The 23,534-nt window shown below is 39.4% G+C and overlaps 1 protein-coding gene across 6 annotated transcripts in view; it reads right to left on the bottom strand.

The window, feature by feature from the left end:
* The window catches only part of PLPPR5 (phospholipid phosphatase related 5), a 124,147-nt gene that overhangs the window by 4,991 nt on the left and 95,622 nt on the right, over positions 1-23,534 (bottom strand). For 4 of the 6 annotated variants that reach the window (XM_070467748.1, XM_070467749.1, XM_070467747.1 and 1 more), the window contains one exon: positions 49-185. The exons of the other annotated variants lie outside the window; for them this stretch is intronic. In XM_070467748.1, the coding sequence (XP_070323849.1) occupies positions 51-185 (135 nt within the window). In that variant the 3' untranslated portion in view covers positions 49-50. The remainder of the gene's footprint in view (positions 1-48; positions 186-23,534) is intronic. 6 annotated transcript variants of the gene reach the window in all.

Below are 23,534 nucleotides of genomic sequence, written 5' to 3'. Positions count from 1 at the left end.
TTAGCTTTGCAACTCAATTCTAACACCAGTGCGCGCGAGCGCACATACGTTTATTGCCTTAATTGAAGGTGTTCACAGTGGCTGATTCCCATTATCCAGCTGAAGAGTCTTGCGAGACAGTCTTTAAAGGACCTTCCCTGTGAATTTTCTTCTTGACCATTCTCAATGGGTTGGATTCGGGACACCTACAAAATGTATTTTATATATTATTTCAGTGTTTAAGTATTGACTTACTTGGATAAAGCGCTCATTTATTTAAAATCCGATGTTATATTGCTGGACCAAATGCCGAGCTTAAATACTGTTCCAATTCTTTCTTTCTGGATGATTATAAACGGCTTTTGTCTTTTAACTGGAAGTTATCAGCAATCAGCTTTTATGTTAAACATAAAATGGGATCTGTGCATATGGCATCTTAAATTCAGTGATTTGTGTCTTCAACTCTCTGGGTAAGGAAGCTGTGTGGCACAGTGGATGCTGCAGTCAGGGAGTGTGAATGTCAAGTGCTTGAAGGTAGGCTCTTAGCATTTTCACAAGCAGTTTAATCTTTCAGAGATCTGGCTTTCTTATCTGTAAAGTGGAACTAATAATACATATTTGAATGGATTTTGATTAGGATTAAATGAGATGATATGCACAAAGGTCCTCGTCTCTCTACACAAACATATTATGGTTGTCCATAAAAGCCAGAAGCAAGATAAAAAGTAAAAAAGAGGACGAAAAAGAGAGAGAACAAAGAAGTTTTTTATAATTGGTTGGAATTCCAGGATGCTATAGTCTACAATTCTAATATCCAAACAAGCTTTAAAACCCAAATGTTTCTTTTTTGGTGCAAGCTCATTTGGTGGTGTTTCTTACCACCACTGGGGAATTGCTGTGACGCAATTTGTACTCTGCTGTGCTGCGGAAATATCCATCTTTGATTACAAAGTGATGCTCAAGATCCTGCTTGTGTAACAGAATACACAGTATTTTCTCCTAAAATATAAAATATTTTAATCCTGAGAAACATCTAGCACTAATGATTTAGGATAAGAAATCACAGTCCTATAATCAACAATTGTTACAAACACAGCCTACGTTTTACCAGGAGAAGATAGATGGATGTCATATTCCCAAATACTGGCCATCTTATTTTGCTATTTGCTTCCTCCTTCATTCACTGTGTCCTCTGATGAGGCAAAATGAAAAGGAGAAGAGAGAAGGAAGAAAAGCAGTCATGTATGAAGTGTGTGCTCTAAGACTCAACTCCATCACATTAGGCTTTCCTCCAGGTAGAGCCTGAAGTTGGTGAGTATTTCAGAAAAGAGAAATGATGTTAAGTCCATCTAAGAAGAAATTACTAGAGAACTTCAAACTTGAAGCTATGAACCACTGTAAAGTTCATCTAAGCAATTTCTTGTTTTAAAAAGTTGGGGATTATGATGACGTAAGAGCTAAAGGTGACAGAACCAGAATTCTCTTGGGAAAGACGACTTTTTTGGAACCATTTCTTTCTTTTTTTTAATAGTGGTTTTGTTTCAATTTAGAATTTTCTAATAGCTCTGAGTTTTATTTCTTCTCAGGAATTTCCTTCTGGTACTATTTGGAGAAAGAGGCTAAAAACTACTCTCCAAGAGAATTGTTCCTCCCTAGAGAAAGGGGGAAACTCTAGGTGGCTTTCTCTGATAAGCTAATTAACCCAGAGGCAGGCCAAGCTTTTACTGGAGTATTAGCTATAGATCTTATGAAATATTTCCAAGTCCCGAGGAGCCAAAGAAGCTTAAGGCTTTCCACAGTGAATCTTTAGGAGCGCGGGTTCTCTAATTGGCTGCATGTTGGAATCACCTGGGAGCTTTAAACAAATACTGAGGCAACTCTGGAGACTTAGATTTAATTGCTATGAGGCGTGGCCTGGTCAGTGGGATTTTTAGAGACTCTCCAGATGATTCTAGTGTGCAGCTAATATTGAAAACTGTTTCAGAAATTCTGCAGACCCAGCTGGATCCACGCCAACCACTGGCAACATGTCCAAATCACCTGAGGTGCCTGATATAATACCGATCCCCTGGCTCAAGCCCAGGCCTACTGGATCAGATTCTTGAGCCTGAATTCCAGGAGTCTAGCCTTTTTTTGAATTCTGCAAGTGATGGATTCCCTTTTACATCAGTCTGAGAACCACTGCCAAGAGTTGTAGAAAAGTGATTAGTTAGCAATGTGAGCACTGTCAGGTATAGATAGTCAATTCTTTCTTTAAAATGCTATCACTTCTCTGGCAAAAAGAGCATGGCCTACAAGAGCAGTAATACTGAATGATTCTCAAAAAAATAAAATAAAATCTTTGTGTTCTAACACTTCTGGAAATAGCTGCACATTGCATGCCTTGTTTAGAGCTTCACAGGGCATAAGGTGTTGAGAAGATTTGTAATAAACACTTATGTTTCATTTTAGCTCAGTTTCCTCATGTACTGACATGAAACTCCATGCAAGTCTATTAATACGAATGTGTTTATGTTATTTGGTGGATGTGGGTATCCATGGACTCTATCTGAAGTTTCTTAACTTCCCTAACTCTAATAACCTGTCCAATGCTTTTAGTCCACAGTCACAAATACATTGTCAACCACCAACCCTATCTACCTCCTGGCCTATCTCCCTCATACAATAAAGTTTCTCTGGCCATTCTGGAAATTTCCCAACCAATAATTTTTTTATCTGCTCTAGTCCATCTTACTCTTTCTCAATTTTATTTCTATTACACTCATTTTGTAGTCCAGTTTAACATTCTTTGATGGCATCCTCAATTCTCTTGCCCTAGTGCTCTTCTCTCACCTGCCAAACAAAATCTTGGTTAAGCTGGTTCCTCTGTCTGGAACATTCTCCTCTCCCCTCTTTGGCTAACAGCCCTTCAGATTTCTATTTACAGGATGTTGCAACATCACTAAGTTTGGATAGGTCACCCTTTATGTGCTGCTCTAACATAACTATCATCACTCTGTTCTTATAAAATTATTTATAAATCTAAAAAATACTGTAAACTCATTTGTCCTGAGAAATGTACCATAGTGTTTCTTATTTGATATTTGTTACATGTTTCATAGGCTTCCCTTGTGGCTCAGATGGTAGAGTCCTCCGGCAATGCAAGAGACCTGGGTTCAATCCCTGGATCAGGAAGATCCCCTGCAGATGTGCATGGCAATCCACTCCAGTATTCCTGCCTGGAGAATCCCATGGACAGAGAATTTACTGTACATCACAACTGATGATAAGAAATATAACTCACCCATAAATTGTACCCATGCCTTGATTTACACTGATATTTTAAGCTAATGAATGGCTTCTTATTTATTTCTTTCCAACAAAGGTCTATCTAGTCAAAGCTATGGTTTTTCCAATAGTCATGAATGGACGTGACAGTTGGAATATAAAGAAAGCTGAGCAGCTGAAGAACTGATGCTTTTGAACTATGGTGCTGGAGAAGACTTTTGAGAATCCCTTGGACTGCGAGGAGATCCAACCAGTCCATCCTAAAGGAGATCAGTCCTAAGTGTTCATTGGAAGGACTGATGTTGAAGCTGAAACTCCAATACTTTGGCCACCTGATGTGAAGACCTGACTCATTTGAAAAGACCCTGATGCTGGGAAAGATTGAGGGCAGGAGGAGAAAGGGACGACAGAGGATGAGATGGTTCGGATGGCATCACTGACTCAATGGACATGAGTTTGGGTAAACTCCAGGAGCTGGTGATGGACAGGGAGGCCTGGCATGCTGCGGTTCATGGGGTCGCAAAGAGTCGGACATGACTGAGTGACTAAACTACACTGAATTTTTTAAAACACATTAGATTTGCTAAATAAGTAGCCTAATACTACCTGACAGAGATGAATCAAAGGATGTGGGTAATGGATCAACTGTATGATAAGTTCATATACAACCAGGCACTGATTAAAACTTCTTATTTAAAAAAACTTGCCTACTTGGGCTTGCCTAGTGCATCAGTGGTGAGGAGTCTGTGCAGGAGACACAGGTTTGAATCCTTGTTGGGAAGATTCCTCTTGTTGCAGAGCAACTAGCCCCACGCGGCATAACTATTGAGCCTGTGCTCTGGAGTCCGAGAGCCACAACTTCTGAGCCCACGGGCTGCAACTACTGAAGCCTGCATGCCTTAGAGCCCATTCATACAAAGCCATGCGCATGAAGTTTTATATCAGATGTACTCATAATTGGGAAAAACGAGAACAGCCTAAATATCCTTTAACAGGTATACAGATTTTAAAAAATGGTGGTATATCCGCATAATAGAATACCACTCAGCAATAAAAAGGGAAGAAAAAGAAAACAGGTAAAAACATGAATGAATCTCAAATGCATTAAACAAGGTGCAAGAAGTCAGACTCAAAGGGCTATATACTGAGTGAGTCTGTTTACATGACACCCTGGAAAAGGCAAAAGCATAGAACAGAAAACATATTAGTGCTTGCTGGTGTTAGGAGATAAAGCAGGAGTTGGCTATCATTTTAGGGTGGTAGAAATGTCCTATAACTTGAATATGGTGATGGTTACATGATGGTAGGCATTTGTCAAAACTCACTAAACTGTGTTATAAAACAGAATTTTATAGGATGTAAGTTATGCATTTAATAAACTCTAATTAAAAAATTAGGACCATTAACCACTCCATGAATTAAGTCTAAAGGCCAAGTGGTACGTAGAATTTGATTTGTCAGTTAGTGAAAGCATTAGTCACTCAGTTGTGTCTGACTCTTTGCAACCCCATGAACTGTATAACCCGCCAGGCTTCTCAGTTCATGGAATTCTCCAGGCAAGAATACTGGAGTGGGTAGCCATTTCCTTCTCCAGGGATTGAACCTGGGTCTCCCATCGCAGGCACATTCTTTACCATCTGAGTCATCAGGGAAGCCCAGTTATTGAGTTATTATTTGAATAGTTGATTGTTTCAGTCAAAAAAGAAAGGCACAAAATAAATGTATGGAAAGATATTCAAAATATACAAATGAAAATGAGGTACCTCATTTATTTTTGACCTTTAAGATGTATGAAAATTATTAAGAACAATTCTCTTATTCTTAAGAACATTCTCTGTTGTTGGAGAGAACACTGTATATCAAATCAAAAACCTTAAGAGTACTCATCATTTTTTTCCCCCTAGCATTTCCACTTCTATAAATATATCTTAAATAAGTTTCATTAATTGAACTTATAGCTATGTCTATTTTAGAGATGCTTATCCCAGTATTGTTTATAGTTGTGGGAACTTGGAAGTGGGAGCCATTCTCTATGCCAATAGAGGTAATGGTTAATTTATATGGATGAAAACTTTTTCAATGTAATTCTGTAACACTGTATAGCACAGTGATTATGATTTTGAACTCTGTAGTGATAAACATGGAACATAAATAAAAAGTGGAAAATAAAAAGTGGAAAAAAATAAAGTGGAAGACGGGAAAAAAATATTCCCATCTCAGAACACAGATAGGTTATATGACCTTGGGCAAATTACTTCTTTAAGTCTCTCTGTAAAATATGAATAAGAGACATTCAAATGATTTCTGTAAAAACTAAAATGATATTTCATGTTATGTTCTTTGCATAATTCCTGACACATATTAAGCTTTCACTGAAGACTTAGCTTTTACAGTTATGCCTGATATGATTATATATTCACTGACCTGTGGCCATATTCACAGCCTACTGTTACAAGAGCAAAATCAGGATCAGAAAGCAGCAGCCAGGCAGGTCCTGTATGGCACACAAACCCACCCACACACGCATGGGACCTCGAGGCTATTTCAAGAAAATACTTCCAGTGGTTACTGTGGTAGGATATGGATACTTTCTATTTGTGTTTTGCTTTTCCAGATTTTCACATTTTAAACAATATACCTGAATAACTTGTTGCTTCCTTAACAGAAACAATAAACCACAATAAAATGTGGTTATTTTCTAAGACAGGGAATGAAGTCATTGTTTATCTTCCTAGTTTCAGTCAAGCAGAATTTTACATTTTCTCCTCCAAAAATGTTCATAGAGCCCATGGTGCTCTGGATTGACTTTAAAGCCCTCCATAGAGTCCCAAGGACCGTCTAGCAAAAGGGAACCGATCTGAGAGAAGAGGAGAATGAATGGGTAGGAGCAGTTTTCCATGTGTAACTAATGATGCGGGCACTGGGAGGGATTTTTTTTAATTCATCATTGTTTTATTCTCTCCTTAACTAATGATTACATAAATCATATAATTAAAAATGTAGTCATCAACTCTATTTATATTTAAAATGAGATGAGCTAGCTTGTTTATATTCAGAAGTAATTTACTGAAAAGAGGCTTTTATAAAAGGCCTGTTAGGTAAGGTGGGAAAAAAAAATCTATCTTTTATTCTTTGTGGTGTATTATCATGTATAAATAGTGTGGAGAAATAAATAATGAATATTTGGAAGCAAAAATAGGAAAAAAATGACATATGGCAAAGAAATATCAGTATATACTTATTTTTCTAAACTAAAATGTTGATGCCTGGTTGGAATTTTTAAGCCTCCATTTAAAATTGTCCTTTTTAAGCAAAATTAAACAAATGAGAACAGAGTACAGCATGTGAACACTGATTTACTTCAAATATTTTTCATAATTTCTCAAAGCTTAGATTGAGAAAAAAGCCCTAAAATTTGAGGGTATTTAGTCCCACTAGCTATTCCAGTATCTGATCACTAATACAGTTGTTTTGACAAGATCCTATATAACATTTACATTACAGTTCAGCAGCTCTGTAAAACAAAGATTTGCATTCCAGAAAAAAAACTGAATCGCAAATAGATTGCCATCATTATTCAAGCACAACATTTTGAAACCTCAAAGGAATTTCTCACAGACAGCACCGTAATGTATAATCATATTTGTTTTGGCAAGAAACCACAGGATTGTTTTGCTGTTGCTATGACACTAATGTATGCAACATTTTATAGTATAATATTTTCTGCCACATGTGCTATGCATGACATAGACAATCTGTATAAATTTTCAAATCCATGGAATATATCTATAAGGATAGGTATATATCTATATATCTCTATCTATCTATTATCTATCTAGCTTTTGAAACAAAATGAAAATCCTATTAAGGGAAGCATTATTGATATAGGAGGGAACTAATGTTAACTAATGTTAAGGTGCTTAAGTGGTAAGCACCTACCATGTGCCAGGAAGTTCATTTGTGATCTGTTAATCCCATCAATCACTCCATAAGGAAACAATTATTATATCAATTTTTCAGAAAATGAGTAGTATTCATCTAATCCCACCTAGCTGAACTAGCTATAACGTAGTCAAACCAAGCTTCAAACTGAAGATGCTTGCATGTGTGAGTGCCAGGTCACTTCAGTCATGTCTGACTCTTTATAACCCTATGGACTATAGCTCACCAGGCTCCTCTGTCCATGGGATTTTCCATGCAAGAATACTGGAGTGGGTTGCCACGCCCTCCTCCAGGGGATCTTCCAGACTCAGGGGTGGAGCCCTCCTTCCTGCTGCTTCTGTATTGCTGGCAGATTGTTTATCCCTGAGTCCTAGGGAAGCTCTCAAACTCAAGACTGCCAGCTGCAAAAGCCTGTCTTTCCATCCTCCACCCATCCTAACTCTGCCTAAATTTCTGCACAGGCTTCACTCTGATTTCTATGATTTTATAATCTGCAAAGCAGTCAATGTAAATGTCAATGCATGGCCTTTTCTGGGTCACCATGAATTCCCTTAGAATTTTCTTATCCATATAAATTTCCATTACAGTTGCCATTATTGTTGATTAGTTGCTAAGTTGTGTCTGACTCAGTGACCCCCTGGACTATAGCCTGCCAGACTTCTCTGTCCATGGTGTTCTCCAGGCAAGAATACTGATGTGGGTTGCCATTTCCTTCTCCAGGGGATTTTCCCGACCCAGGGATCGAACCTATGTCTCCTGCATTGGCAGGTGGGTTCTTTACCACTGAAGCACCTGGGAAGCCACAGTTGCCATGAGAATTAAACACAACACAGTAATTTCCATCTGTAATATTACACACTTCTTATGCCATTTCTAGATTTTTTGAGTTGTGATCACTGCTCACCACTTTCATTCCAGTGACGCTTCTGTTGATAAGGAAGTGCTTTCACAGTACGAGCTTCTTGGGTAGTACAAGCTAGTAAAAAGTCCCTGATCTGATGTACAAAACTGTAATCTGCAACCTTGTAATTCTTTCTAGCATTACTTTCCCTTCCTTGTTGTAGGCGAAAGGGGATCACTTTTGGTTTAAATGACTAGATCACATAAACCTTGAAAAAAAATAATAATGGAGAAAATTTTTTTCTCAAAGAGCATTTCCCCTACCTGGCTCTATCCATTAAATGAGTTCTGAGTTATCTCAAATTACCCGTAAGTGGCTATAGCAGCCTGGTCTATTAATACATGCCTTAACAAAACTAAAAAAAATGTAGATATCAACGGTTCTTGGATCTACTGGAAATATTCCATTTTCCATCAAATCCCATCCATCCTTATATTTATTTAAAACATTTTTTGTTCCCTTGCCAGATAGTCTCCGTTCCTTTAGATATGTTGTTTGCCACTGGTTAAAACTGATGAGCCATAAGCTTACATCATCTGCATGTACTTACGTATGCAAATCTGAATGGCAGCCTTCTGCCTTAAGAGGGAGAACAAGCAGAGGGCAAGAGAGAGGGAAAAAATAAAAGCACCTAGTGTTCTGCTGCTGGAATGAATGCATCATGACCCAGGAGGATCCCTGGAAGGAAAGAAGACAAGGAACTCCTTTTCTGTTCAGTTCAGTTCAGTCATCAGTCATGTCCGACTGTTTGAGACCCATGGACTGCAGCACACCAGGCCACGCTTTCCATCACCAACTGCCAGAGTTTACTCAAACTCATGTCCATTGAGTCAGTGATATCATCCAACCATCTGATCCTCTGTCGTCCCCTTTTCCTCCCGTCTTCAATCTTTCTCAGCATCAGGGTCTTTTTAAATGAGTCAGTTCTTTGCATCAGGTGGCCAAAGTAATGGAGTTTCAGCTTCAGTATCAGTCCTTCCAAAGAATATTCAGGACTGATTTCCTATAGGATGAACTGGTTGGATCTTCTTCCAGTCCAAGGGACTCTTCAAGAGTCTTCTCCAACACCACAGTTCAAAAGCATCAATTCTTCGGTGCTCAGCTTTCTTTATAGTCCCAGTCTCACATCCATACGTGACTACTGGAAAAACCATAGCTTTGACTAGATGGATCTTTGTTGGCAAAGTAATGTCTCTGCTTTCTAATGTGCTATCTAGGTTGGTCGTAACTTTTCTTCCAAGGAGCAAGTGTCTTTTAATTTCATGGCTGCAGTCACCATCTGCAGTGATTTTGGAGACCCCCCAAATAAAGTCTGTCACTGCTTCCATTGTTTCCCCTTCTATTTGCCATGAAGTGATGGGACCAGATGCCGTGATCTTAGTTTTCTGAATGTTGAGTTTTAAGCCAACTATTGGCTTTCACTTTCATCAAGAGGCTCTTTAGTTCTTTGATTTCTGCCATAACGGTGGTGTCATCTGCATATCTGAGGTTATTGATATTCCTCCTGGCAATCTTGATTCCAGCTTGTGCTTCATCCAGCCCAGCATTTCTCATGATGTACTCTGCATATAAGTTAAATAAACAGGGTGACAATATTCAGAGTGACATACTCCTTTCCCAATTTGGAACCAGTCTGCTGTTTCATGTCCAATTCTAAATGTTGCTTCCTGATTTGCAGACAGATTTCTCAGGAGGCAGGTCAGGTGGCTTGGTATTCCTATCTCTTGAAGAATTTTCCACAGTTTATTGTGATCCACACAGTCAAAGGTATTGGCATAGTAAATAAAGCAGAAATAGATGTTTTTCTGGAACTCTCTTGCTTCCTTGATGATCCAGCAGATGTTGGCAATTTGATCTCTGGTTCCTCTGCCTTTTCTAAATCCGACTTGAACACCTGGAAGTTCAGAGTTCACGCACTGTTGGCTTGGAGAATTTTGAGCATTACTTTGCTAGCGTGTGAGAAGAGAGCAATTGTGCCATAGTTTGAGCATTCTTTGGCATTGCCTTTCTTTGGGACTGGAATGAAAACTTACCTTTTCTAGTCCTGTGGCCACTGCTGAGTTTTCCAAATTTGCTGGCATATTGAGTGCAGCACTTTCACAGCATCATCTTTTAGGATTTGAAATAGCTCAACTGGAATTGCATCACCTCCACCAGCTTTGTTCGTAGTGATGCTTCCTAAGGCCCACTTGACTTCGCATTCCAGGAAGTCTGGCCCTAGGTGAATGATCACACCATCGTGATTATCTGGGTCATGAACATCTTTTTTGTATAGTTCTTCTGTGTATTCTTGCCACCTCTTCTTTATATCTTATGCTTCTATTAGGTCCCCACCATTTCTTTCCTTTATTGTGCCCATCTTTACATGAAAATTTCCCTTGTTATCTCCAATTTTCTTGAACAGATTTCTGGTCTTTCCCATTCTATTGTTTTCTTCTATTTCTTTGCACTGATCATTTTTCTCTGTTATGACCAAGAGAAATCTTTGAAGAGAAGACAGGAAAATGACATAGATGAAAGGTTGGCGTGTTTCCTGCGATGGGTGGGGTGGAGAAATAGTTTTCCTAATGACACCATGGCCAGCATTTAGCCCATTTTCACTGTAAATCCCTGGTGTGGTTAGATAATCCCTGCATATACACTGCATTCTTGTGTCACCCCAAATTCCTATGTTGAAACCTAATTCCCAACATGATGAGTCTAGGGAATGGGGCTTTAGGGGGTGATTAGATCTTAAAGGCAGAGACTTTTATGAATGGGATAACTGTTCTTATTAAAGGGACCTTACAAACTCCCTCAACCCTGCGGCTGTGAGAAAGGACAGGGAGAAGGCCATCTGTGAACCAGGAAGAGTGCCCTCATTGGAGGCTGGATCTGCCAATGCTTGATCTCAGACACCCCAGCCTCCAGGACTGTGAGAAACAAACTTCTGTTGTTTATAAGCTACTGGTCTATAGTATTCTGTTCTAGCAGACTGGATGGAGTAAGACAATTCCTCTCATCAGAATCAGCACCTGACCAAAACACATTTCACCAAACTGGGGCAAAGGCTAATAGAGTTTGGCCAAGAGAACGCACTGGTCATAGCAAACACCCTCTTCCAACAACAGAAGAGGACTCTACACATGGGCATCACCAGATGGTCAATATTGAAATCAGATTGATTATATTCTTTGCAGCCAAAGATGGAGAAGCTCTATATAGTCAGCAAAAGCAAGACCAGGAGCTGACTGTGGCTCAGATCATGTACTCCTTATTGCCAAATTCAGACTTAAATTGAAAAAAGTGGGAGAAACCACTAGACCATGCAGGTATGACCTAAATTAAATCCCTTTTGATTACACAGTGGAAGTGAGAAATAGATTTAAGGGACTAGATCTGATAGACAGAGAGCCTGATGAACTATGGATGGAGGTTCGTGACATTGTATTCAGGAGACAGGGATCAAGACTGTCCCCAAGAAAAAGAAATACAAAAAAGCAAAATGGCTGTCTGAGGAGGCTTACAAATACTTGTGAAAAGTGAGAAGTGAAAAGGAAAGGAGAAAAGGAAAGATATATCCATTTGAATGCAGAGTTCCAAAGACTAGCAAGGGGAGATAAGAAAGCCTTCCTCAGCAATCAATGCAAAGAAATGGAGGAAAACAATAGAATGGGAAAGACTAGAGATCTCTTCAAAAAAATTAGAGATACCAGGGAACATTTCATACAAAGATGGGCTCAATAAAGTACAGAAATGCTAGGGACCTAATAGAAGCAGAAGATATTAAGAAGAGGTGGCAAGAATACACAGAAGAACTATACAAAAAGATCTTCACAACCCAGGTAATCACGATGGTGTGATCACTCATCCAGAGCCAGACATCCTGGAATGTGAAGTCAAGTGGGCCATAGGAAGCATCACTAAGAACAAAGCTAGTGGAGCTGATGGAATTCCAGTTGAGCTATTTTAAATCCTAAAAGATGATGCTGTGAAAGTGCTGCACTCATTATGTAAGCAAATTTGGAAAACTTAGCAGTGCCCACAGGACTCGAAAAGGTCAGTTTTCATTCCAATCCCAAAGAAAGGCAATGCCAAAGAATACTTAAACTACTGCACAATTGCAGTCATCTCACATGCTAGCAAAGTAATGCTCAAAATTCTCCAAGCCAGGCTTCGGCAATAATGTGAACCGTGAACTTACAGATGTTCAAGTCGGATTTAGAAAAGGCAGAAGAATCAGAGACCAAATTGCCAACATCCACTGGATCATCAAAAAAGCAAGAGAGTTCCAGAACAACATCTGTTTCTGCTTTATTGGCTATGCCAATGCCTTTGACTGTGTGGTTCACAATAAACTGGAAAATTCTGAAAGAGATGGGAATACCAGATCACCTGACCTGCCTCTTGAGAAACCCATATGCAGGTCAGGAAGCAACATTTAGAACTGGACATGGAACAACAGACTGGTTCCAAATTGGGAAAGGAGTATGTCAAAGCTGTATATTGTCACCCTGTTTATTTAACTTATATGCAGAGTACATCATGAGAAATGCTGGGCTGGATGAAGCACAAGCTGGAATCAAGATTGCCAGGAGAAATATCAATAACCTCAGATATGCATATGATACCACCTTTATGGCAGAAAGTGAAGAAGAACTAAAGAGCCTCTTGAGGAAAGTGAAAGAAGAGAGTGAAAAAGTTGGCTTAGTCAACATTCAGAAAACTAAGATCATGGCATATGGTCCCATCACTTCATGGCAAATAGATGGGGAGACAGTGGAAAGAGTGGCTGACTTTATTTTTTGGGGCTCTAAAATCACTGTAGATGGTGATTGTAGCTATGATATTAAAAAATGCTTACTCCTTGGAAGGAAAATTATGACTAGCCTAGACAGCTTGTTAAAAAACAGAGACATTACTTTGTCAACAAAGGTCCCTCTAGTCAAAGCTATGGTTTTTCCAGTAGTCATGTATGGATGTGAGAGTTAGACTATAAAGAAAGCTGAGCACAGAAGAATTGGTGCTTTTGAACTGTGGTGTTGGAGAAGACTCTTGAGAATCCCATGGGCTGCAAAGAGATCCAACCAGTCCATCGTAAAGGAGATTAGTCCTGGGTGTTCACTGGAAGGACTGATGTTGAAGCTGAAACTCCAATACTTTGGGCATCTGATGTGAAGACCTGACTCATTTGAAAAGACCCTGATGCTCGGAAAGATTGAAGATGGGAGAAGAAGGGATGACAGAGGATGAGATGGTTGGATGGCATCACTGACTCAATGAACATGAGTTTGGGTAGTTGGTGATGGACAGGGAGGCCTGGCGCGCTGCGGTTCATGGGGTCACAAAGAGTCAGACATGACTGAAGAACTGAACTGAATTGAGCTGATGCCTGGTCAGTCAACATGGCAAGACAAGGCTGTATTGAGGCAGAATCCTTGTCATCTTTATCATTTATCTGGATTTTTACAACAGCCTCTTACAGACTGGTTTCTGTTTGGTTTTGTTTTGCCTCATTGTTGCTCTCCTTCAATTTATTTTCCAATCTGAACATGCCATTCCTTTCTAACACTCTTTCTTGGCTCCCCCTTTCTTATAGGGTAAGAATCAACCCCACAGTGTTGCATAAAAGACTTTTCATGAATTTTCCTTAAATGTGACTGAGAATACTTTTACATATACTTCTTTTTGGTTTGCATTTCATCTCTAATGGTGTTCCTATTTATGGACTTTGCCTATTCTTCAACTAGTATGTTTTACATATTACAGACATGAACTCATTAGCATGTCATTTATATTTTACACGTTGTTACTGGCCTTTTAAAACTGTTTTAAACTACTCTTGATAAACTTTATTTTTAAAAATGCTTGAAACTATGATTCTAGTTATTGCAAGAATGAAACTAATATTGAGTCCCTCCTTTATAAAATCTGCAACTCATCACACTTTGACAATTTTATTGGTATTATCTAAGATTTGTGTCATTTTGTCATCGCTGTATTAATTAATTTTGTAATAGATCTTCTCTTTAAGTGAATTTAATAATTTTGCCCTGTTTCTGTCACTGTATTTACTGTGCGTGTGTGTGCTTAGTCATGTCTAACTCTTTGTGACTCCATGGACCATAGTCCACCAGGCTCCTCTGTCCATAGGATTTTCCAGGCAAGAATACTGAAGTGGGTAGCCATTCCCTTCTCCAGGGGATGTTTCTGACCCATGAGTTGAACCTGTGTCTCCTGCGTTGCAGGTGGATTCTTTACAACTGAACCACCTGGGAATTCTTACATACCTGGTGCTTTATGGTTATCTTAACTGTTAAATGACCTTTTGGATAGGAACAGAATTCTTATGTCACAAACTGTTTCATGGAAACTCAAAATACATCACTCAATTCTATTCTGGCATCTAATGCCGTAGAGGGAGAAGTCTAGCTAGCATGCTGTTAGTCTTGCGTGTGTGTTCACTTTGTCTGTATTTGCTTTCACTCACTGGGCATACTGCACAACAACCTCAAAGGCTCAGTCGGCTACCAATAACAAATGTGTGTTTCTTTCTCATATTACACATTGGTGGCCAGGTACTGTGGTTCTGCTCCGAGCTACAGGTTGGGCCTTGGTCTGCTGCCCATGACTTCCCATTCTGTGACCCAGGCTGTCAGAGCAGCCCATATCTGGAACATGGCCTTCTCTGAAAGAAAGGACCATGAGCAACAAGATTGGGCAAAGCTTACGATGACTCTACAAGTTTCTGGTTGATGGGCTATCTGTCAAGTTCATTCACTGTCATTGATCAAGTCCAAAGAAACTGAAGCAGAAAGGATACTCTGCCTATGGAAGGGGGTAGATAGTAATTAGGAACGATAATATCAGCTACCACAATATTTACAGAATTCTTTCTTCAGTATTGAAATTTGAATTTTTCACTGAGAAATATCTAAATTCTAGTATATATTTTAATTTACCTGGTATCTTGCTAATCCTTCGAGTCTAAAGATTCAGATATTTATCTGGAAGGAAAGTTTCCTTATAGTATTTATCTGAATAGTGTCCTCTTCTTCAACATCCATATAACAAGTGATTCACTTGTTATATTCTGAGGTATATCCTTCATATCTATTATCTCTACTTGGATCAATTTTATTCTCTTGTACTTTTACTGAGCATTCTGAAACCTGTCCTAAACATAACTGATTTTACTTTCTCCATGGTGGAATTTGTTTTTGTGATTTTGAACTTTCCAGGAGGCACACTGGTAAAGAATCCACCTGCCAATGCAGGAGAGGCAGGTTCGATCCTTGAGTTTGGGAAGATCCCCTGGAGTAGGAAATCGCAACCTGCTCCAGTATTCTTGCCTAGAAAATTCCATGGACAGATGAGCCTGGTGGGCTACAGTCCATTTGGTCAGTAAGAGTCAGACACAACTGAGCTCATATACGCAGTACTGGTTTTAATCTTGCCATGACAGTGTTTTCTTACATTAGTTTCCTAATTGTACCTTTGTGCTAGCTATCTTTCATCTCTCATTAAGCATATTTTCTTTAATTTCTTTGACAGTAGAAAACACATATTATCTACAATAAATTTAATTAAATATCTTGAGTTCATCTTTTTTTCCTAAAAAATGTATTCTGACTCTTAAAAATGTCTCTTCTGTGTCATAAAATCATCTTAAAGAATTTAAGTAGCGGTCCTGATTATTTATGCCGGAATCAGAACAGATTTAGCTCAGTTTATCTTCCTAAACTTAATGGGAGAAAATGCAAAGATCCTTTAAGTGTTTTCATGAATAGTCAGGGGATCCTTCGCTTAGATCTTGAGCTGAAGAGCTGGAGAATGTAGTTTTACAACATCATGTTGATGATTTCCCAGCCTGAGTGGAGTGGAAGCAACAGCTGAGGCCAAGGACATTTTCAGGAAGGTCAGTTTATTTCTACACAGTTTCATTGCTATGGTTGCTGAAATGTCAGGACTGCTATTCTGTTTAACTTAACCTCTTCTACAGGAGAATGATACAGTCCTTGGATGTAGCTTATTTATTTTTTTGACTGAAGATAATGCCCCATCCCATTTTATAGTACCTATTCAGTTCAGGAAGGATTTCTTCATCTGGCACGGACCCTTATTAATGAGAATCCTGATCAGAGGAATGCTTCTCTGAAGGCTTTCTTTTGGGGTGTACTTGCCTATTTGCTAACCCTGTTTCATATGGTGTTGGTTCATGGAGCTAAGTCATGTGCTAAATAAGACTCCTCATTCTCTCAGAGGTTTGCTCCTATCTCTTGTTCTCACTCTTTGAAATTTGGAGGATATGACTGGGATTATATAGGACTCTAGCCACTTTTGCAACATCCAACTTCTTTACTGGCCAACAAAAATTTTAATTGTCCTTTGGTGATATCCATCAAACTGAAACTATTTATACTATATCTAGCAGACATGCCTAAAAATTTTACTCTATCTAGTTTTTGCTCTCAGTGACACAGCTATTAAGACATTAATTCCTACTTTACTCTTGCTAATATAGGAGAGTAAAGCTAATGAATATGTAAATGTTTCCATCTTCATTTCGTAGGAGAGGCAGAATCTTTTTATACTGAAGTGTAATTGCTTTACAATGTTGTGTTAGTTTCTGCTCTACGACAAAGTGAACCAGCTATATGTGTATATATATCCATTCCCTCCTGAACCTCTCTTCCACCCCATACCCATCCCACCCATCTAGGTCATCACAGAGCACCAAGTTGAGCTTCCTGTGCTTTACAGCTGGTTCCCACTTGCTGTTTTACACATGGTAGTGTATTCATGTCAAGCCCAGTCTCCCTGAAGGCAGGAGGAGAAGGGGATGAGATGGTTGGAGAGCATCACTGACTCAATGAACCCGAGTTTGAGCAAACTCTGGGAGACAGTGATGGCTAGGGAAACCTGACACACTACAGTCCATGGGGTTGCAAACAGTTGGACATGACTTAGTGACTAAACAACAACAATCTCCCAATTCATCCCATCCTCCCCTTCAACCCCCATGTCCACATGTCCATTCTCTATGTTTGTGTCTGTATTCCTGCCCTGGAACTAGGTTCATCTGTACCATTTTTTTCAGATTCCACATATATGCGTTATTATACGATATTTGTTTTTCTCTTTCTGACTTACTTTACTCTGTATGACAGTCTAGGTCCATCCACATCTCTACAGATAACCCAATTTCCTTCCTTTTATAGGTGAGTAATAGTCCATTGTATAAATGCATAACATCTCCTTTATCAATTCACCTATTGATGGATACTTAGGTTGCTTCTATGTCCTGGCTGCTACAATGAATGTTAGGGTACATGTGTCTTTTTAAATTATGGACGTTTCTTAAAAAACTAAAAATAGAACTACCACATGACCCAGCAATCCCACTACTGGGCATATACCCTGAGAAGCAGACTTTTGTTTTTTACTCCTAAGAGTAATTAATAGTGCCTCTCTTTGTGTTTTTGCTAACCTCCTAAAGCCAGCACCCCTGAAGATTCTGTTTGGGATGCATGGGCTCTTGAAGGCAGGAGCCAGAAAAGGATGAGTTGGAAAGGGAGAAGTAGTGTGACTGAAGAAAAATGTTGGTTCCCTGGGACCTTCAGTTGGTGGGATGTGTGGGTCCTGAAAATGAGAGGCGCCTGCACACAGCTTGTGTTAAGGGCCCCAGGACAGACAGGACCCAAAAGAGAGGTGTGCCAAGGGCAGCTGGACTCTGGGCATGAGGCATAAAGACATGTGCACTACAGCCTAAGTCTCCGTGCCCAGTTTGGCAGAGAGAAATACACCAAATGCTCTCAAAAGGCTTGTGTGAGTCATAAAGAAGGGGCACAGGAATTTAAATAATTCTGGGGGAATTTTTCCAAGGGACTTTGGTCAATTAGAACATATCGATAGTTAATACAAAGAAGCATAACCAGGACCTTCCTAGAGAGCAGCTGAAGAAGACTGAGTAAGTTTAAAACACTGTAAGTATTTTAGTTACACAATTTTTCATGACTATAACCTCATCATCAGAAGAAAAGAGAAAAAGAGAAGAGAAAGAAAGGAAGGAAGGAAGGGAAGAAGGGAGGAAAAGGAGGAAGAGAGAGCAACCATCAGGGCCACAATGTCAGTGCCTCGCAGATTAGTGTCTACAGGTAACCCTCCCCCTTCTCTCTCTCATCTGCATGATCTTTCTGTTTCCTACTAGAGAGAAATAGGTGAAGGCAATGGCACCCCACTCCAGTACTCTTGCCTGGACAATCCCATGGATGGAGGAGCCTGGTAGGCTGTGCTCCATGGGGTCGCTAAGAGTCGGACACGACTGAGTGACTTTACTTTCATTTTTCGCTTTCACGCATTGGAGAAGGAAATGGCAACCCACTCCAGTGTTCTTGCCCGGAGAATCCCAGGGATGGGGGAGCCTGGTGGGCTGCCGTCTATGGGGTCGCACAGAGTCGGACACGACTGCAGTGACTTAGCAGCAGCAGCAGCAAGAGAGAAATATCTTGTGTGGTATTTTGCATAACTGGCTTCATCATATATAGACACATTTTATACACATCAACTTAAAAAAACACATTCTACAATATATTGGAAAACTTTCCACATCTTGATTTACCTCATCCATTTCAGCTGTTGAATAGTAATAATAATTGGTAATGATTAAGGGCTTCAGAGGTGCCAGGCTGTTCTAAGTTCTTGCTTATTATCTTACTGAACTCTTATGACTATCATTGTATGAATCATTCTATGCAGGAGAAAAGTGAGTCACAGAGCAATTAAGTAAGTTGCCCAAGATCCAAAGTACCCCAAACTGCCAGCCATTCTACCCCTAGAAACTGTAAACAGAAACACCACACTAAAATGTACTGGATCCCACTATAGGAACGTATTCCAGTGGATTTAATGATTCACTACAGATAAACATTTAGACCTCTCCTGATTTGATATCACAAACAGCTGCAGTAAAGTTACTGGTAACTTATGTTTAGTGAACATTGAGATACGATGGGCTGGTTTCCACAGATGATTAATTCTTTTCATAAAACCAAATGTAATGAATGTTCAGATTTACTTAGCCTTCAGAAAAATCATGACTTTCCTTCAAACTATGGTAATTAACTATATGACAAACTCCCTATAATTAAGGGATAAATTGTTGGCATTTTATAAGCAAGAACACTTGCATGCTGTAATTATTCTGTAGCTTACAGTTTATCAAATGTGTCCTTTGAATATAAGAAGTTATATAAGTACATAACTTTTAAAAGAAACCTGTTGTCTGCTCTACACAAAACCGACAACCAGAAAATGATAGCTTGGCATAACCATGCTGAAACAATAGGCCATAACTGCCAACCCAACTTTAACACCAGGCTCCCTTTCTCTCCTCAGAGGGCCAGCTTAAGGAGCTAATGTCACTTCCCAACTATCAATTATAAAGATCAAACTACTAGGGAGGATTTTTGCATTCACTTGTTTCCCATTGTGAACTAAGATGAAAAGCAATGCATTTACTCCAAACATTCCTTATTAAAGAAGGAAGAGAAAGCTACTCTGGGCTTCTCTGAAGTGATGGCCTTCCTCCCTTTCTGGCTGATGAGCAGAAATACATATCCTCTCAGCAGCAGAGCTCCAAGGGGAAGCCCAAGACTCGTGATTTTCCTGTGTGAGTGCAGACAGGGTTCTGCCTGGAAACAGGGATGGAGAGAGTGGAGAGGCAAGGCGGAGCTCAGTGGGGCGAGTGCCAATGCACTAGGTGTGCAGAGGGAAAATCAAATTAGATTCCAATCATCTTTATTGCCTAACTATCAGATTGAAGATAAAGCACACGAATGTATCATAAACAAAAATGTTAAAGAATAAACACTGATCTCTTGCAATCAATAGATTCTAATAGAATATTTTTGCTTTCATCATCTAGTATCTTAAAAGTCACTGTAAATAAAAATGAATTTGCATAAAATCAAGAACAGAAATATTTTAATCATTTAATACACATAATGATGTAATGTTATACAAGATATTTGGCAAGTCTAGCAGACCTCTAAAGAAACATTATGCAAATAAATGTTAAAAAGCAGAAGACTCGGATTACTGTTCAAGTTAATATATTGAGAGGTGCATAAAATACTCTAATATTTACCCTGACAATTTTCTTCAAAGTATGTTTAAGATCTCTACCTAATTGCTACTGCTTTTTGTATTTAAAGTTCAACAAGATCTAATTTCATATGTATTATTCACTTCAGTTCAGTTTAGTGGCTCAGTCATGTCCGACTCTTTGCGACCCTGTGGAATGCAGCACATTAGGCTTCTCTGTCCATCACCAACTCCCAGAGCTTGCCCAAACTCAAGTCCATCAAGTCAGTGATGCTATCCAACTATCTCACCCTCTGTTATCCCCTTCTCCTCCTGCCTTCAATCTTTCCCAGCATCAGGGTCTTTTCCAAAGAGTCAGTTCTTTGCATCAGGTGGCCCAAGTATTGGAGTTGCAGCTTTAGCATCAGTCCTTCCAATGAAAATTCAGGACTGCTTTCCTTTAGGATGGACTGTTTGGATCTCCTTGCAGTCCAAGGGACTCTCATGAGTCTTCTCCAACATCAATTCTTTGGCGCATCAATTCTTTGGCGCATCAATTCTTTGGCGCATCAATTCTTTGGCGCTAAGCTTTCTTTATAGTCCAACTTTCACATCCATACTTGACGACCGGAAAAACCATAGCTTTGACCTTATGGAGTTCTGTCAGTAAAGTAACGTCTCTGCTTTCTAATATGCTGTCTAGGGTTGTCATAGCTTTCTTCCAAGGAGTAAGCATCTTTTAATTTCATGGCTGCAGGCACCATCTGCAGTGATTTTGGAGCCCAAGAAAATAAAGTCTGTCACTGTGTGACAATACACTGTGTGTATTGTTTCCCTATTTACCATGAAGTGATGGGACCGGATGCCATGGCCTTAGTTTTTGAATATTGAGTTTTAAGCCAGTATTTCACTCTCTTCTTTCACTTTTATCATGAGGCTTTTTAGTTCCTCTTCACTTTCTGTCGTAAAGGTGGTGTCATCTGCATATCTGAGATTATTAATATTTCTCCTGGCAATCTTGAATCCAATTTGTGCTTCATCCAATCCAGCATTTCACATGATGTATTCTGCATATAAGTTAAATAAGCAAGGTGACAATATACAGCCTTGATGGACTCCTTTCCCAGTTTGGAACCAGTCCGTTGTTCCATGTCCTGTTCGAACTGTTACTTCTTGACCTGCATACAGATTTCTCAGGAGGCAGGTAAGGTGGTCTGGTATTCTCATCTCTTTAAGAATTTTCACTTAGATATATATTTTATTGGGGCTTCCCAGGTGGCGCTACTGGTAAAGAACCCGCCTGCCAATTTAGGAGACATAAGAAAAGAGGATTCGATCCCTGGATAGGGAAGATCCCCTGGAGCAGGGCATGGCAACCCACTCCAGTATTCTTGCTTGGAGAATCTCACGGACAGAGGAGCCCAGCAGGCTACAGTCCATGGGGTCGCAAAGAGTTGGACACAACGGAAGCAACTTAGCATGCATGCACGTATATATTTTATTACATAGGTATATATCTTGAATCACTATACTGTATGACTTTTCTTTGCTGTTTACCAATGACATGGACATTTGCAATCTGTTTAACTACTTGAGTTTCCCAGGTGGTGCAATGGTAAAATCCACATGCAAAAAGATCTCCTGGAGAAGGAAGTGACAACCCATTACAGTTTTCTTCCTGGAAAATTCCATGGACTGAGGAGCCTGGTGGGCTACATTCCATCGGGTTGCAAAGACTCGGACATGACTAAACAGCACACACATAACTACTTGGGAGCTTTTCTTAACTGTATAATGAGGACACTTATTCTAAGAGGGCGTCAGCTAAACCACGGTAGCAAAGAGATTAAAATAATCAGTGACTTAGAAAAGGAGTTTATTTCTTTTTCAGAACCATCTAGGGTGTGTATGTGGACTGTTCCATGAGCTCATCCAGAACCCAGGTTGTCCAGGAGGATTGGTCATCTTCAAAAATAAAAGATTATTCCAGTCACTTATCTTTTCTATTTGGTGATAAGGAGTACAGAATGTCCGGGACAAGGGTTTTCAAAGAGATAACCTAGAGGTTATTGCACCTACCCTTCTGCTTATGTTGCATGGGTCTAAACTTGGTTGCTAGGTCACACCTAACTGCAGGGGAAGCGGGGGAATAAAGACTACAGCTGGACAACCATGAGAGTAGTTAAAATTGGAGTGAGAAACTCAGTTACTGAAAGGAAGAAGAGAAGAAGGAATACTGGTCATCTATCAGCAGTCTTTGCCACTATAATGATGAAACTGAAAGTGCTAGTTGCTCAGTCATGTCCAGTCTACCTCTTTGCAACCCCATGGACTGTTGCCTGCTAGAAAGAATTCTTCTTTCCATGGAATTCTCCAGGAAAGAATACTAGAGTGGGTGGCCATTCCCTTCTCCAGGGTATTTTCCCAACCCAGGGATCGAACCTGGATCTCCTTGCCTTGAAGGCAGATTCTTTACCATTGAGCCACCAGGGATACTCAGCTTTAAAAATTGTTGCAAAGAACAAAATTATACTTTGTAGAGCACAGAAGTGCTTTTGTGGAAGCAATTAGTATGGTATTTGACACATCTTGCATGATCACTAAATGGTCATTGTTATTTTTATCGTCATCATCACCATCATCATCATCTTGTGTCTCTATCCTCATTTAAATGCTTAAAATCCTTCCACAGTATCATGGATAAGTGCTTGCTTACCTATTCTTGAATCCTTATAGTAAAAAGAAATTTCATTGCTTTTAAGGTGGGAAAATTATTAACTAATTTCCAGACATTATTTATCTTCCTACACTTCCTTTTCTTTCATCCTAATTGTATCTCTGAGATTCCATAAAACAAATTGCATCCCTCTGTCACACAACAGGCCTTCAGATATTTATGGGAAGCTATTGCTTCTTTCTTGAGTTTCCTTTTCCTATAAACTTATTATTTTTTTAAACTTAATATTTTTGTTCCTTCCAGTATCTTATAATTCATGACTTTGACTCTACTCACCATCTTAGGCATATCTATTTGCTAACTTAAAAAAATTTACTGTCAACTCTTATGTTTTATCAATGTTCATCTTAAAACCATGTCACCAAGGGTAGTACACAGTATACCAAGTTGACCTGAGCAAAGTAAACCATCAATCCCTCATTCAGGATATCATTTTCCCTAAGTGGGACTTAAAACCATATAAACTTCTAGCAGTCATATCATGCTGTTGACCCATGCTGAATGGTAGACTCCTATACCCTCTGAGCCTTTTGCATTTGTGCAGTTAACCTAGACATACCCTACCCTACAGGAACTTTTAAAAAAAAAGTCCAAATATGAAATATTTCCTTTATTTCTAGTTAATTGTTAATGGTACATTTACTG

The sequence above is a fragment of the Odocoileus virginianus genome, chromosome 5 (genome assembly GCF_023699985.2).
Source record: "Odocoileus virginianus isolate 20LAN1187 ecotype Illinois chromosome 5, Ovbor_1.2, whole genome shotgun sequence".
NCBI classification, from domain to species: Eukaryota; Metazoa; Chordata; class Mammalia; order Artiodactyla; family Cervidae; genus Odocoileus; species Odocoileus virginianus.
Note: the sequence above shows the minus strand (reverse complement) of the source record. Positions and strands in the feature narration are given on the sequence as shown.